The sequence below is a fragment of the Gadus macrocephalus genome, chromosome 1 (assembly GCF_031168955.1).
Source record: "Gadus macrocephalus chromosome 1, ASM3116895v1".
In the NCBI taxonomy this organism is placed as follows: domain Eukaryota; kingdom Metazoa; phylum Chordata; class Actinopteri; order Gadiformes; family Gadidae; genus Gadus; species Gadus macrocephalus.
The window spans coordinates 12915879-12931867 of record NC_082382.1 but is presented as its reverse complement, the minus strand read 5'-3'; the positions used below and the strand labels follow the sequence as shown (position 1 = coordinate 12931867).

The window sequence follows — 15989 nt, the reverse complement described above, 5'->3', positions numbered from 1 at the left end:
CTAAAGTTTGCTTGCGAATCCAAAAGCTTTGCTTGCTGTTGAGCTGAATCTCGTGGGCGGGACCTACGCCGAAAGATGTAAGACACGTCTCTATTGGCCAGTCTCGATCGGAGTGACAGCTTGGCAACATCTGAAAAGCCGCTGCCCCCCGACCGCCTCCAGAAGCAGATTGTCGGCCTGACGGACAGGGTGTTTGTTTGTTTCTCTCAATCCGCGGCGGCGGTCAACAACATCGCCCTGCTATCCTCTGCCATGGTCTCCTTGTCGGCTGACAGGGAGGCCTACGGAATTTTCAGGGCGCGCAAGCGCGCGCACGGGACAAGCCCATAAGGCGAAGCCTAGACGGCGTAGCCTACATGAAATAGAACTCCCTCTCTCGTTACTAACTGTGGATGTTGCCAAGCTGTCACTCTGATCGAGACTGGCCAATAGAGACGTGTCTTACATCTTTCGGCGTAGGTCCCGCCCACGAGATTCAGCTCAACAGCAAGCAAAGCTTTTGGATTCGCAAGCAGAACTTTAGGATTCGCAAACAAAGCTTTTTGATTCGCAAACAAAACTTTTGGATTCGCAAACAAAACTTTTGGATTTGCAAACAAAACTTTTGGGTTTGCAAACAAAACTTTTGGATTCCCATTAATATTTTTTTTATCACATTAATTTATCTTGCAATAAAACATTTTTTGATTGCAGTGTCGATAGTTTTGCTCTCAAATCTATTTTTTGATTGCAGTGTGGAAAGTTTTGCTCTCAAACCTATTTTTTGATTGCAGTGTGGAAAGTTTTGCTCTCAAACCTATTATTTTTGATTGCATAATAAAGACACAAATCTACCTCCATACTATAGGCCACATAGACAATCATGTGTCAATATATCTAACAAAACTATAATCAAACAAATAATTTGAGGGGGATACAAGTCAATGAAGCAACAAAAAAAGAATAAGTAAAACATATAGCTGGCAAAAAAATGAGTTGGTGAAAACTTGGTCTTTTACATTTTTGACAATATGTCCTTTTGTTTAACATCCCCTCTGCTTCTTTATTCCCAGGGGTGCCATCCTATTGGCTGGGAAGTATTTAAGTTTAATTCAGCTTAAATACGTTTATAGGTCCTTGCGAAGCATTGTACATGCAATGACATTTGCCGTGGAATTACAAACCGTAGAGCATATTCTGTAACTGTGTGTTAAAACCGGGGAAAGGGAGAGATTAATGGTGCGATTGTTGCGAATGAGAATGAACGGGGCAAAATCATTGACCGTCCTCGGCCAGCCAGGCGCCCTCACTCCAGAACAGCAGGGGCAGCAGTGCGCCGATGACGTTGCGTGACGCCGCCTGTAAAAAAACAAAGATGAATAATACATTGATGACGTAAACATCTCTCTGAACATACACAATAAAGATGGCGTCGGCGGAGGTAGCGCTGAAACATACACACGTGGAGAAAAAGAAAAAGGTAATTGACAAATTTCTAACCATAATAAATGCTCTGCTAGCTATATGAGCTCCGTACATTGTCAGTTATTGATAATTTATATACTACACCACTGAAGCGAAAGACCCAAAGTGATCTTAGCATTAGCAATGGCTGCACGTTTGAAAATGTAGGAAGCTATTTATTTCATCGTAAAGCCACTTGCGTGCCTCATAACAGTGATACAGTTTCTTTCTGTGCTTATAGAGATATATGATTCCACTTTGTTTGTATCGACAGGTTTCTGAGCGTTACTGGCAGGGCTCTGGTGAGGAGAAGAAGGATGAAGCCCCGGGTGGATCTCACGTGCCGGGGGACCAGCCAGCTCCACTGGGCAGCCAAACCAACCAGCAGACCAGTGCTTCAGAGAAGAAAAAAAAATATAAAGCGGAAGGAAGACATGGAAAGAAGGCCATAACAAGGGTCTGTCTGTCTGTCAGTCTTCGTGTGACGATCACCATTGGAATACTAGGATCATTGTGATCACATTAAAGATGTTTGTTTCGTCTCTATAGCTGGCTAATTGCTGTTGATGTTTTTTTTGTCTTCAGAAGCCTGATCCCTTCCCAGGATCTGCACCAGTTCCTGAGGAGAAGCGGCTTAAGTTCCGGAGGAAAATGAAAATTGCGCAGGTAATGTCCTGTCTTTAACATTTGCACTTTGTAATGTTCTGTTGTCAATCTGTTTTGTGATTTTCAACCCATTTCAGTTATTTAAACTTCCATTCTCTATATATGGGAGGCGTCTTTATGAATGTCAGTGAATGCTGACCTCTGCTACCATCTAGGTGGACGCAACCAGTCCTTAATGCACAGTATTTCTGTCTTCTAGCTTCCTCAGCATCTCTCTAAGCTAAGGCGTGTTGTGGCTAGCTCACAGGCTGAGTCAGAAATTACTGAAAAGGAATCTGCCCGACACGACCAACTTCTTCTCCAAGAGGATGCTGGGTAATCTCTCGACGACTACAACTGATTTTGTGTCTTGGAATATGTTTTTCCCAACAGTGATTTGACCCTCTATTTACTCTAGTTTTCTAGAAGGAGATGAAGATGAGGACACGTGTACCATCTCCCAAGAGGATATTGCTGATGCTGTGGATATAACGGCTGGAGCCAAGGTTGGGCGCCGTCCATCGTTGCAGCCATTAGAATGTCATGTCATGTGTTCCATTGAAAGCTCAGTTAATGTTGCCGATGGCACTGTGACTTTGCCTTCAAAAATTTCTTAAATTGTGCAAGCTCACCACTTCGCCTCGATATATTGTTCTTGAACTAGCCTGGCATGAACAGCCAGTCTCTAACACTCAGTAATCTGAGTTAACCGAGCAATGTAGATGGTGATGAAACAGAGCAGTGCTGTTAAAGATTTTATAGAATTGCTTAATTATAATATTTGTGCTGCGTTGGGGATTGTTAGACGTAATGGTAACGTTAGTTAAGAGTGTTTACTCTGGAAAAAATGAATGTGTTTCGCTATAACTATCTGGATTTAGCATCTGACTGGCTGAAGCTCATCCAGTCAGCTGCAAAGTAAGGTTCTCTGACGCCACCCCTCATCAATGACAGTATCCAGTCTTGATGAGTGAGGCAAATACGTGCTGGCTGTGTTGGGCTATCTGTGTGACATGAACACTTTTCATTCAGCTAATTTTCTTCTCCTTTCTAGTATTTTAATCTAGACCTATCCCAGTTTGGGCCTTATCGATTGGATTACAGCAAGACTGGACGGTTGGTATTAACGACTATAAGCATGAAACAAGTTATGAAGTTATTTGAGTTGTTTGGTAGATATTTTTTGTACATTAATCCTGTTTTCTCTGTTGTGGTATTTGTTCTGTTTGCAGCCAACTGTTACTGGGTGGGAGGAGGGGGCATGTGGCCTGCCTGGACTGGCAGACTAAACAGCTGCTGTGTGAGATCAACGTGATGGAGACTGTCAATGATGTGAAGTAAGTCTGTCTTATAGAGCTGGCCCCAAATATTCAGATGAACCAAACTGTTCTTTGTTAGTGTTTATTAGGGATGCACCGATAGTGAAATTCTGGGCCGTTACAGATGTTTAAAATAACAATTTGGCCGATGCCGATACCGATGTTTTTGTTATTTAGTCCCCCTTTTGTGCAAGGGAAACAAACCCTAACCCCCCACGCAGACACGCACCTCGTATGCACGCACAAACAATGACACAGGGAGAGGCTTTTATGATTTGTGTGAAATCAATCTGTTTATTTCAACAACTGCGCCATCAACATTCAACATCAAAACTATTTAACATGGGCTGAGGCAGATAGGCCTACATGCGCCGAAACAGATCACTATTTATTTTACTGAACACAGCCTGCATGACGGTGAACTAGACACGACTTTAGCATTTGGAAACTATGGCCAAAAAAATTACTTCATACGGTGTCTTTTAAATTTTTTATGTTTCCAGCATTCGTTGATCAGCTGAAAAATAGTCCGCCAAAGACGTTGACGTCGCATAGCAACCGAGGACGCTTGCGGAGTGATACGACCAGAAAAAAAACGCCCATGTGCATATCTCCGGCCCAATTTTGGCGGTCCAATCAGCAAATGGAGGGAGTGGCTCAGAACCATGACGTTGAGGTTGTGCGCTAGTTTGAGTTGTAGTCAAACGTTAGTGATTGGTTATGGCAGATCCAGAGTGGCACTGGGCAGATCGTTTAGTTTTAAACTCCAACAAACACCCGCCTTCAAGTGAGTTAATGTTTGTCAATGGAGAGGGGCCAGACTCTCTGTGCAAATGAAATGAAGTACAAGAGTCTGGTAGGACAAGGCTCAACCTGGGGCCTCTACGAATTCTCTTTTTTGTGTAGGAAATTTCCTTTCCTAACGAGATGACCCGGAAGCACTTGGAGGAGAGGTGGTTTGATTTCTTAAAATGCTTAGGAAAGGAGAGCCTTGATACATCCTTTAACCCTCCTTTAGCATACGTTACTCCTGAGCAACTTTTACGAAAGGAAAGGAGATAGTGGTATCCTTTAATCCTTTACGGCAGTGATATTTAAAGCAACATGCCACAGACGAAGTTTACCGTCTGTACGTGAAGACGAGGTAAAGCAGAAGAGAAGAAAATACAATTGATGATCATGGATACCAATTCCAGAAACATATTATTTGAATCGAAATTAATTCATTTATTGCTGCTTATTAAGCACATAATATACACCGTAAGAAACTAAAATGCAGACTTCACATTTAAGAGATTACTGGGGGCAGTTAATTTCAACATCAACATAAATTGAGCCTCTTTTTTTTTTTCACATGTGAATTGGGATTCAAGTGGCTTAAAATATTCCCGTTGGCCAAGTCCGACCTAACTTATTCTCAGTGTTGGCGACATCCTGATTGAAATCAATACGTCAAGAAAGAATGGATCGAAAGAGTGCTTGTTGTAGTCCAACTTCAGAAAACTGTATGTCCACGCTAGAGGCGCTGGAGGTCAGCAATACTCACGCAATGATGTCGGTTAGGAAAAGCTGAGTCTAATTCATTTTAAACAGTGCCGTCTTTTCCTTTGTTTGAAAGGAAGCACCTTTTCATCTCTGCTTGACCCAATGACGTTTTCCACAAAGGTTAAGCAAAGGAGGCATAAAGGATAGGAGATTGGACTATTCGTAGAGGCACCTGACCTGGGAAAAGCCTCTGGATTATGCTGTAGGCAGGATCTATAGACTACCCATGTGATTTAAGAGCAGTGTGTTATTTCTCTTAAAATTACAATCATGTGTTAGGTGTTTGTGTGATATGTGTAAATATTTTTTCTAGTTGAACAAGACAATTTTGCTTGGTCAGACGGTCAAAATGTCTGACTTGTCAGGGCATCTCTTCTTTGCAGTGTTGAAACCACCTTTTCGTCTTGTGATCCTTTAAGTGGCCTTATTATGCACTATTTGTCGAAGCCGAATCTTCGGCGGTAGTCCGGCCGCTGTCGAAGCCGTCCGGCTCCAGCCGAAGCTTCAGCAGTAGTCCGGCGCCTGCGGCCGAAGCTGAGGCGGCAGTCCGCCCGCCGTCGAAGCCGTCCGGCGGCTCCGGCCGAAGCTTCGGCGGCAGTCCGGCGGCTCCGGCCGAAGCTTCGGCCGAAGCTTCGGCGGCAGTCCGGCGGCTCCGGCCGAAGCTTCGGCCGAAGCTTCGGCGGCAGTCCGGCGGCTCCGGCCGAAGCTTCGGCCGAAGCTTCGGCGGCAGTCCGGCGGCTCCGGCCGAAGCTTCGGCGGCTCCGGCGGTGAACTCCGGGAGCTGAACTGCCGGCGAAGCTTTCCGGCGGCTCCGGCGGGTGTCCTCCGGGAGCTGAAAAGTCTGGCGGGGGTAGCTCGGCGGCAGTCCGGCAGCTCAGCTCCGGGAGTACATCCCTTTCTCCTCCATGTCTCCTCCTCCAGACTGCCGCCAAAGCTTCGGCAGCAGTTTGGCAGCTCCGGTGGGGGGAGCTCGGCGGCAGTCCGGGATAGAAAGAGATCGTACCCCCGGAGCTGAGCTGCCGCCGAGTTCCCCCCACCGGAGCTGCTCGTCCGCTGGTCCACAAAATCTTAGCTATGCTTGGATTGGAGGGGAGTAGGGAAGTGGGAGGTAATATTCAACTGTGCCCCTTCCTACGTAGGAGGAGGCGCTGCAACTGACTCGCTCGTTTGGTAACTAGGCGGGGTACTTTCAGAAATGCATATCTCACTCAAAAAAATCATGTACAGACTTTCTTCAAAGTTTGTATGCGTGTGGGATAGGAGTGGGAAAAATAATTGATTCTTCGATGCATCGCGATTCTCGCTAGAACGATTCTATCTCGATGCAGATAAATTAATAATCATTATTATTATTTTTAATATTTTTTGCCTGCTGCTACATTCTGTTCGCCAGAAAGGGATATTTTTTGTAATTTTCATTTTCATATTTGTGACAAGCTTTCCCTCATAAAATATAAGATTAGTTAATTCATCTGTTGATGACTTTAATGATCATCACAAAAGTAGGAAGTGATTAGCAAACTGAGTATCAAACCCAGATGTATATATATATTTTTGAAAATCATGCATGGAAATGTACATAAAAAAAATTGTTGCTTCAGAATCTAATCGTTGACCTCATAATCGGAATCTAATCGAATCGTGAGGTGCCAAGAGATTCCCACCCCTAGTGTGGGAGCACCAGAGACCCAAAACAACACCCCAACAAACATATGTTTTCATATGTCCCCTTTAAATGATGTGCATGTTTACATTGTTTATTCCATTTAGACTTTTGGGCTTTTGTTTAAATCTCTTCACTTGATTTAAGCCATTTAACGTTTCTTTACGTCTTAATCTATGTGGCTTTATTAAAAAATATTTTAAACCTCACTTTATACTACAGCACTCACCGCATTTTCTGCAGGAAATGCATTTATTAGTTTGCTTTGTTATTGCATCAAATGTTTTTTTATTTCCTTCAATCCAGATGGCTCCATAGCGAGGCTATGTATGCGGTGGCACAGAAGAAATGGCTGTACATCTATGACTCCAGTGGAATCGAGCTTCATTGTATACGAAAATTCAACGATGTTCTTCGCATGCAATTTCTCCCGTACCACTTTTTGTTAGCCACAGCGGTAAGTTCACATAAGAAAATATAAAAACACAAAAAGACTACCATTGGGTCATTAATTCAGCATCTCTATACGCCAACCTCTTCACTTTGAACTGAAAGTGTTGTGGGTTGTTGTATTCTTTACATACGGTCCCCAGTCAGTTCAGTGAATTAAATCTCATGGGCTATATTCAATCAATACTATATAGCTGACTCAAATAAGGCCACCCGGATGGGCTTTTCCTGCTTTCATCAAGCCGTCCATTGGTTTGTGTCTCTAGAGCGCAACAGGCTTCCTGCAGTACTTGGACGTGTCCGTTGGGAAGGAGGTGGCGGCCGTGGGCACCAAAGCAGGCCGGCTGGACGTCATGTGCCAGAATCCTCAGAATGCGATCATCCACCTGGGCCATTCTAACGGCACCGTCACCCTCTGGTCCCCCAATCAGAAGGAAGCGATCGTCAAGATGCTCTGTCACCAGGGTGGTGTACGCTCCGTCGCTGTGGACAAGACTGGCACGTACGTAAAAATGTATCTCTTTAGGGCAAGATACTTGTTCCTTCATAAGCTTTCGGCACAACTATATCAGACTGCAACAATACTGTGACATCTAGCCAACAATATTTAAATTTACAGTAAAACCCGGGATAATTTGATCAAAAGCAGACTCTTGCTCCTTAAGTGTAAAAGGTTAAGGGGACATGAAGACAACCTTTTTTATAGATGCATATATGCAAGCTAAATGGGCTTGGGCTAGTAAAGCTAGCCAGGCTTTAATTCAAAATAAAAGTTGTTTTTCATTTGAGGCTTGTCTCAAGCTGACTTCAGCCTTGCAGCAGTGTACATCTGGTTAGAGAATTCCAGCACTGCGTTTGTATTATTCTTACCATGTGTGACTTCTATTGTTGGCCACTAGAGAGCAGCCTTCTCAGTTGTTTCCTGTGCCTCCCTTAGTTATATGGTGACGTCGGGCATGGACAAAAAGCTGAAGGTTTTTGACCTCAGGTCCTTCAAGCCCTTTCAGTCCTACTTCCTGCCTGCCGGGGCCTCCTCCCTGGCTCTGAGCCACAGGGGTCTGCTGTCGGCCGCCACTGGAGACATTGTCCAGGTCACTTTTAACGTCTTTCATAATGGGTTTTTGTATGCATGGATTTTTATTTTTTTATTTCAAGATGTATTAATGTCATGTTTTAATGTCCTCGCAGGTCTACAGAGACGTATGGAATACACCAGTGAAAAAGCCCTACATGGCACACAAAGTGCACGGAGCGGTGTGGGGCCTCCACTTCTGTCCCTATGAGGATGTCCTTGGGGTGGGCCATGGAGAGGGCTTCACCAGTATGCTGGTGCCAGGTCTGCAGTGAAGCCACAACACTACAACACAGTCCCTGATGTTCAAAATATTGGTTGTACTTTGAACGTGAAATCAACCGGATATGGTTGGCTTCTTCATGCATTGTTCATGGTAGACACCTTCTGTTGCTGAAATAAGTGAACCAGTACAGTACGTTATTTGGACTGAGGTTATACTATGTGGATATTTGAGTCCCTGATAAACAGGAAATGGCTAGTTTCCTGTGGGAGGCTGGTTCAACGTAGGTTGAACCAGCCGTTTTGGTGATCTATGTGCCCTGATAATTGACTGCACCTCAGTTGAGTCCAGAGTCCAATCAACGGGACTCGGGCCATGCGAGTCTGCTTTAACCAGCCATCATCCACACCCTCCAGACACAGATTCTGTATCTAATGTAGAGCAGGTGATGACGCCCAATAGATTAGGCAAGTAACCTGGAATTGGTTTAAGGTTGACTAGCCACCTGCTGATTATGTGTTTCTGAGAGCGCTTTGCTTCTTAAAAATAATGATTGAAGAGGCATTTAGAGGGGAGCTGGAAGCACGAGAACGATAAAAAATACTTTCGATTTTTGGTTTGAGTGAGTCAAATTCTGACTTGCTCACATTTCCCATGTCGGTTAAAGGTTTTTTGTTGTAAGGTGGTGACCACAGTCACCACCTTATCAACTATGCTGCCTCTGTCAACAATAACTAACATAAGGATACGTGCCTATGTTTAGGTGCTGGTGAGCCCAACTTTGATGGGCTGGACTCGAACCCATACCGAAGTGCCAAACAACGGCAAGAATGGGAGGTTAAGGCCCTGTTGGAGAAGATACAGCCAGAGCTGATATCCCTCGATCCAGGAAAGCTGAGCCAAGTGGACTACGCCACGTTCAAGCAGAAGCATCAGGACAAAGTCAATGCCCTGGTCAGTAACTCGTTGTATGCAGTGTTGGGGAGTAACGGAAAGCATGTACCGGCGTTACGTATTCAGAATACAAATTATAACTAACTATTCCGTTACAATTTAAATTCTTGGTATTTAGAATAGTTACATTGTTGAAATCAATGGATTACATGACGATACTTCTGTTTCACAAGTTTATTCGTGCTTTCACACTAACAGCATTTAGTGCGCACTAAACAAGTTTGGTCCCTTGGTTTGGTACATTTGCGTTGGTGTGAATACAAGCACCTCACTTCGATGCGAACCAAATCAGCCGGCCTAGACCTCGCTGAACAGCTGGTCTCGGTTCGCTTCCAAACGAACCCTGGTACGGTTCGCTTGAGATGTGAAAAAGAAACCAACCTCAGTCCGATCCACTTCCAAAAAGCATACACCCCTTTGGACGTACCAGGCACCTGCTCAGCCATTCACATTATGGGAATTATTGTCTGATTAGCAGCAACTCCAAGACTAGCAGCATATTGTCGGACCGTCGGGTGAAAGTGAGTCATGGCTCAACATGGAGTCAAGAGACGGAATGTCTATTGGATATTTGGTCAGACGCCAACATAAAACATGCTGGAAAACACATAAAAATGCCGATGCATTTAACACATTCAGCACTAGGATGAGGGAGGAGTTCGACCGGTTCACAACTGTATGAATCAAATCAATATCACAACGAGTGCAGCCCGCTGGATAGCCATGATTATTTACTTTCACAGACGTACACAAACATACCCTTATAGTCTTTGTTCCTCTACAGCAAATTATATAATATAGTGCACTTTCAGGGAGACGTGGGCCTAACACATTCAGCCAGTTTGTACAGAAGAACATACCAGAATAGGTCTATTTAGTAAGCAGGATTCGATTCCGCATTCCTACACTTATAAAATGCAAATGTGGAAGTACTCTAAGTATTCAGAATACGATACGGAATATATTACATTTTTGGGTATGTATTCTGTAACTGGATACATTTTTAAAAGTATCCTACCCAACATTGGATGTATGTGTGAAATAATTTATGTGTTCTAAACTCTGTTACCATACCTAGGGCTATGACCCACTTGCCAGAGATAAGTTCAAGCCCCGCATGAGGAAGAAGGGCAGAAGTTCCACTGGAGGGGTTATAAGGCGCAAGAATCAAGTGGCTCACGAAGACAAGAGAGTAAGTAGTTCACAATGCTGTTCAGATGCTGTTCATCCATCTGTACATTCTCAACTGCTTGCTGAATATTCATATTTATTTATGTCCCGCGTCTACACAGGAGATCATCATTACAACTTTGAAGGAAAAGGCAGAGTCTGCAAAGGAAAGGAAGAAAAACAACAATGGGGAAACATCTGCTGTGCAGAGATCTGCTCTGGACCGATTCAAGAAACGGGCGGCCCCGTGAGGTCCAGCGGACGGAGTGACCTTTCGACTTTCCATGAAGGGCGGGTTCTCGTTCGCATTCTTGTCTACCCACTCGAGACTGTACAATATGCCGCTTGTTCTCGCAATGACTGTTCATCGCTGTCGCTCATGTAGACATGGTTCTTATGGGTGCAAAAGTTCCAACTCTTCAACTAGGTCCCCTGTCTAACCCAAAGCCACTTTATTGATTCCACAAACCATTTAGTTATTTTCTGTCTTGCTTCAGGAAAGTATGTAACCACATGGCTTGAAGGGTCAATTCGCACACTCAGCTGCTTCCATTTAGTCAAGATGATTGCCAGATGAGTTATTTGTACTGCATCACTTTTTTTTTTTTTTTTTTAGAACATTGTGATGCAGATAATTAAAAGATTCTCATGAAGCAAGGACTTCTTGTACAGGCAGATTCAAGTTATTCAGCGAACCTTCCAACCATTGCATCCACAAATAGACATTCACATCCTGTTTTTAAAAGCACTTTCAAGTACAGCGAAAGAACATGTTTATTGAGGGCCTTCAATTCCTGAGGGTTTTTAGTGACTCAATTCTTCTGCAATACCACAACGGAAGTAAACAATTAGTCTGGAAATAATATTAAATACAAATACGTTCTTCAAAGTCGAGATTGAACAAGTCCGGCGGTTAATTCTTAACCATTTCCCCTCCAAATAAAAACACCTTTTCATGCATTGACTAGGACTTTCCGTGTTTCATAGGCCTACTATAAGGAAATTGCCTATCATGTAGGCAAGTTTTATGACACCGTCACTACCCAATTTTATTTTGGCATTCAAATAGGCTAAGTAATAAGGGAAATAATCGTAATTGCGTCGATGCCCTGCCTTCTGGATGTGACTAAATATAGAGGTATATTGAGTTGGGCTTGCTGTGTCTGCATGCATTTGTGATAATAGATAAGACTTGTCTCCTTATCCGTGTTTTAAGCAGTTAATACTACTGAACCTGTGAAGTAGCACACGTTTTGAAGCTATGAGCTCTTTTATTGCCTTGATCACAAGAACGGCTCACTTTCCCCTGCTTGTGTCTGCATGTTGTCAGGCCTACTGTTTCGAAATCTATGGTAGGCTATGGAGTTTGAAGCTACACTGATCAGTGCCAACAAGCTTGTGTCTAAAACTAGTTTAGCCAACCATGTATGCCTGCGGCATACATGGACAAAATAGAACACCGCCAAAAAAAAATAGGCTGCGGTTAAAGTTCATTTAGAGTTAATTTATTTTTGCAATTCAAGTTTTAAAAAATAAAGTTTGATTTTCTTAGTGCAGTAAGTAGGCCTACTTTATTTTGGCAGCCAAATATTTGGTTGTGCTATTCACAGTAGGCCTACGCGAGATAAAGCCCTGCATCCAACATGTTCTTAGACGTAATTCTCTCCCAAGTCACACGTTCACAGCCCCTGCTCGATGCCCAAAGCGTTCCCAATCAGGGCCCGGAGTTTGCAGACCCCCAGAGAGGCGCGCACACTTATCCAAGAGCAGGGGTTTGGCGAATGGATGTCCGCCCAGTAACCCAGCATCTCCCTCGGTGCGATGTGGTGGACGGACACCATGGTCTGGTAACAGCACCGGCCGTAGGGGACTGCCGGTCCGCCCGAGAAGAGAGGACAATGGGAGGGCAGCACCCCGGCGGTACGGGCACACAGCCCCACGAACATGTCCTCGGGGGGCAGAGGCGTGGACAGGGGGGAGGCGGCGGCTGCCAGGGACACTTTGAGGAGCGCGGAGCGGGATAGTACGTATGCCGTTCCGCTGCAGTAGTCTGGAAAGACGGGGGGAGGGTATGCTCCGGCGGGGAGATAGTGCTTGCTGTCTGGGTCCCTGTCCGGAGCCACATGGAGATGCACCCGGCCTAGGTAGAGGTCTCCTTGTTCGTACGGATTGCGGCTCCTGTTAAGGTAGTGAAGAAGTGCGCTCGGATTGAACAACACGTCATCATCCACTTTGGCCATGAAGTGAGCCTGGGGGCAGAACCGGCGTGCCCATCCCAACATCGACAGGGTCTTCAGGGTGAGGTTGGAATACGTGTCCTCGAAGCGCCCCTGGATCAGGTCTCCTCTTAGCCGTGCCTCCTCCACCAACAGCTTAGCCAGTCCCCGGTCCAGAACCACACCCACAATAAACAGGGTCATCACCCGGAGGCCTCTCACCTCGACCTCCCCACCCCAGGTGTCCCTGATGGCCTGGCGGGCTTGCTGATTCCTGGGCGCAGAGGCCACTACGGTTATAAGGTATGGTTTCGCACGTTGGCAGACGAGGGGACTCGGCATGAGCAAGAACTCCTCTGGTCTGGTCGGGGGGACGCTCTTGGGCGGGATAATCCTGCCCTGCGATGCCTCCACCAATGTGTCCATGTTCATGGAGGTGACCCATGACTCGATGGAATCGACGAAGAGCAGAGCGACGAGGGCGCACACCACTAGCGCCAAACAGATGAAAGGCAAAATCCCAAACCTGCTCCATCGTTTCCACAATCGCGTGAACCTGAACATCCAAAGCCCCCGTCCGACCATGACTGCCCGGCGAACTCCACGATGCGAGGCAGGGCTCCAGAGAAGACGTTGTGGACGGAGCTCAGCCTCCCTCTCGGTCCGGTGCACGCAAATACAACGCTAATGTTCAATCGTCCCCCCCTCGTGTCTCTGCATTGCAGCGTTTGGTTACCCTTTAAAGAGAAGAGGACGGTGGTGGTTGCGGGCGCACTGCTGCGTCTCCTGCTGCTGCATCACTGTGCAGACGTGCAATAAAACAAGGCAATAAACAGTCGAAAAAATGGATGTGGCCGCCCCAAGCTATATGCCATTAGTTTCACTCAGTTTATTTAGGTCAAAAGCGGTAGCCTAGCAGAGTTCGTCACGCTCGCAGCCTAAGATGGCCTATGTGACGGGAAATGAGCAAATACATTTGTGCATGCCGTTGGTTTATGAGATGTTGATGCCTATTCATCTCGTTTCCATGCGCATTCACCCCGCGACAGAGTGCCCAGGACGGGATGCCCCTGAGCGCTATGGGCGGGATATTCTGGTTTAATGCGCTCCATCTGTATTTCATCTATTGTGGATGAGTTCTGGGTCTGGTACATCTTTGTATCAAGCTAAACTGAAGCTGCAACAAAGTGAGACACAACGACAGCAGTAGCGGTTCCGAGGAACGACCAGTTATCCTTCAAGCAAAATCGTGTCCCTCTTAATGTCGAGTTTAAAAAATTGTTTATGATTTTTTTTTGTGTGTGTGCAAATGATCATACACCGACGTATAATGATGCATCGATGTTCATTGCAATCAAAAAATATTTTTTCATAATTAAAAAAATATATATACTTTTATTTCATTAAAGTTGCAATCAATCAAATGTAATTATAACAAATTCAGTGTCATTGCAATATATTTTACTGAGGGGTGTTCCACATGTCTGCAATGGTAAATTATACGTTATTCTAACCTGTATAGAACAGATGGATTAACATTACCATTAACCGTATTAATGGAAAAAAGGACCCTCCCTAGCCAAAGAACCACTGACGTTGATTAAACAGGTCTCATGGTCCCCCAAATTGACCCCAGCCGATGTTATCAGATAAACTCAGCATACCTGCACATACAGTGAGCGTTCGTCATTGCAATGACTAAAAGGATATGAGGTGTAACACAACATACACAAACACAGTTTTGAGAAGACAACTGCAGGCCACATGTAGACATGAACGAGGAATTCAACGAGGGTTGTTGGTTTCTTTCACATGTTTCAGAAATGGCTTCTATATTTTACATTTCTTCTATATTTATTATCCTTGTTGTTGTATTCTTGTAATGTTGTTATTCGTTTCGTCCCCCTCGTCTGTTAACTGGCAGCTCACAGGAAGAATGAGACTGGAAATTGTGCAATGCATCAATCATATCAACCTGTGGATGTCACATTATTTCCTGCAATTTAATAAAGTTAAGACAGAGGTCTTAATTATCGGAGCAAAGGTCCAGAGAGAGTCCAAGCCCCTATTAATTGGAATTTTAGGACCTTAGGACATCACAATCTGTGAACCTTAAAGGTCCCATGACATGCTATTTTATGTATTCTTCAATATAGGTATTAGTGGGCACCTAACACAGTACTCAAAGACGTTCCCGAAATTCAGCCGTGGTGCAGAGTTACAGCCACTCCGAGCCAGTCGCACATTTGAGCTTCCCCCAAATGCGCTGTTTTGGTGTCTGTAGCTATAATGCAAATGAGGAGGAGCGAGGCGGGTCAAGGAGGAGGGTGGGGGTGTGGCCCTGAGCAGCTTGCAGCCACGGTATCATGCGCTCTGTTTACAGTGGATGTATTGCAATGGTGAGGCGCACACAGCCTTTAGCCGTGTTCTGTAAATATTCTAGAACACACGGGAGTCCTGGAGCTCTATACCTACATTTGATCATATAGCCTACATAGATATCTATATCATATAATATATATTATCACGGCCAAAAGCTGTGTGAGCCGATATTATGAATCTCAAACGACCGCGTTGGGTTCTCCGACGTTCCTGGTTCTTCCACGTCCACATCAATGTGAAGTAGACTGAACCGCGACAAGGAGGAGAAAGGGATTGTTGCCGGGCAGCGCTTAGGCACCTCCGCCTCCGGCGGTGGTCCCTCAGCGGGGCTCAAGCGGGAGACGTTCGCCGCCAACAATCCCTTTCTCCTCCATGTCGTGGTTCATGTTCTTGAGGGAGTCAAAGCCAAAGTTCCTTCCCCCCAATTCATTCTCAACCTTGGCTGAGATAACCCCCACTACGAGTCTCGTTGTAGAAATACCAGAGACGAGAGTCTGACGTGTTATGCGCCATAACACCAAAAGCAGAACAGTTATCCAAATAACAAGGAAGTGTACAACACTTGCTTTACCGTCCTGGAGCTCTATATCTAAATAATATCATATAATACATAAATATCTATATCATATAATACATATTTTCACGGCCAAAAGCTGTGTGCGCCTCCAGACGATATTATGAATCACAAAAGACTTTGTCGGGTTCTGCAACGTCTCTGGTTCTTCCACTGGCAACCGCGCGCTGCCCGCTCTGGTTGTGGAAATACAAGAGACGTCAAAGAACCGACAAGAAACACTTGCGTTACAGTGTGTGTATTCACACGCACACATGTGGCGCTCGCACGGCCGTGTCTCATTGGCGGGCCAACGTCTCTGGGCGGGCCAGGCAGAGTAAGGGGAGGAGCTTA

The 15989-nt window shown here is 45.1% G+C and overlaps 2 protein-coding genes and 1 long non-coding RNA gene across 3 annotated transcripts; 1 reads left to right on the top strand and 2 right to left on the bottom strand.

Moving 5' to 3' along the window:
• Nucleotides 1-557: 557 nt before the first annotated feature.
• On the bottom strand, nucleotides 558-847 carry LOC132453294 (uncharacterized). The gene is made up of 2 exons (XR_009524627.1): nucleotides 797-847; nucleotides 558-756 (listed from the first exon to the last, which is right to left on the bottom strand). It is a non-coding gene; the product is annotated as an uncharacterized LOC132453294 (long non-coding RNA).
• Nucleotides 848-1331: 484 nt separating this feature from the next.
• wdr46 (WD repeat domain 46) lies at nucleotides 1332-11142 on the top strand. The gene is made up of 14 exons (XM_060045534.1): nucleotides 1332-1459; nucleotides 1718-1900; nucleotides 2029-2109; nucleotides 2309-2424; nucleotides 2507-2594; nucleotides 3143-3204; nucleotides 3321-3425; nucleotides 6922-7072; nucleotides 7332-7567; nucleotides 8003-8156; nucleotides 8254-8401; nucleotides 9124-9314; nucleotides 10393-10506; nucleotides 10607-11142. The coding sequence occupies exons 1-14, from the start codon at nucleotides 1406-1408 to the stop codon at nucleotides 10733-10735; spliced, it is 1812 nt and encodes a 603-aa protein (XP_059901517.1). The 5' UTR covers nucleotides 1332-1405; the 3' UTR covers nucleotides 10736-11142.
• Nucleotides 11013-14020, bottom strand: b3galt4 (UDP-Gal:betaGlcNAc beta 1,3-galactosyltransferase, polypeptide 4). The gene has a single exon (XM_060046049.1). It carries the CDS (start codon nucleotides 13283-13285, stop codon nucleotides 12164-12166), a length of 1122 nt encoding a protein of 373 aa, XP_059902032.1. The 5' UTR covers nucleotides 13286-14020; the 3' UTR covers nucleotides 11013-12163.
• Between the last annotated feature and the right edge of the window lie 1969 nt (nucleotides 14021-15989).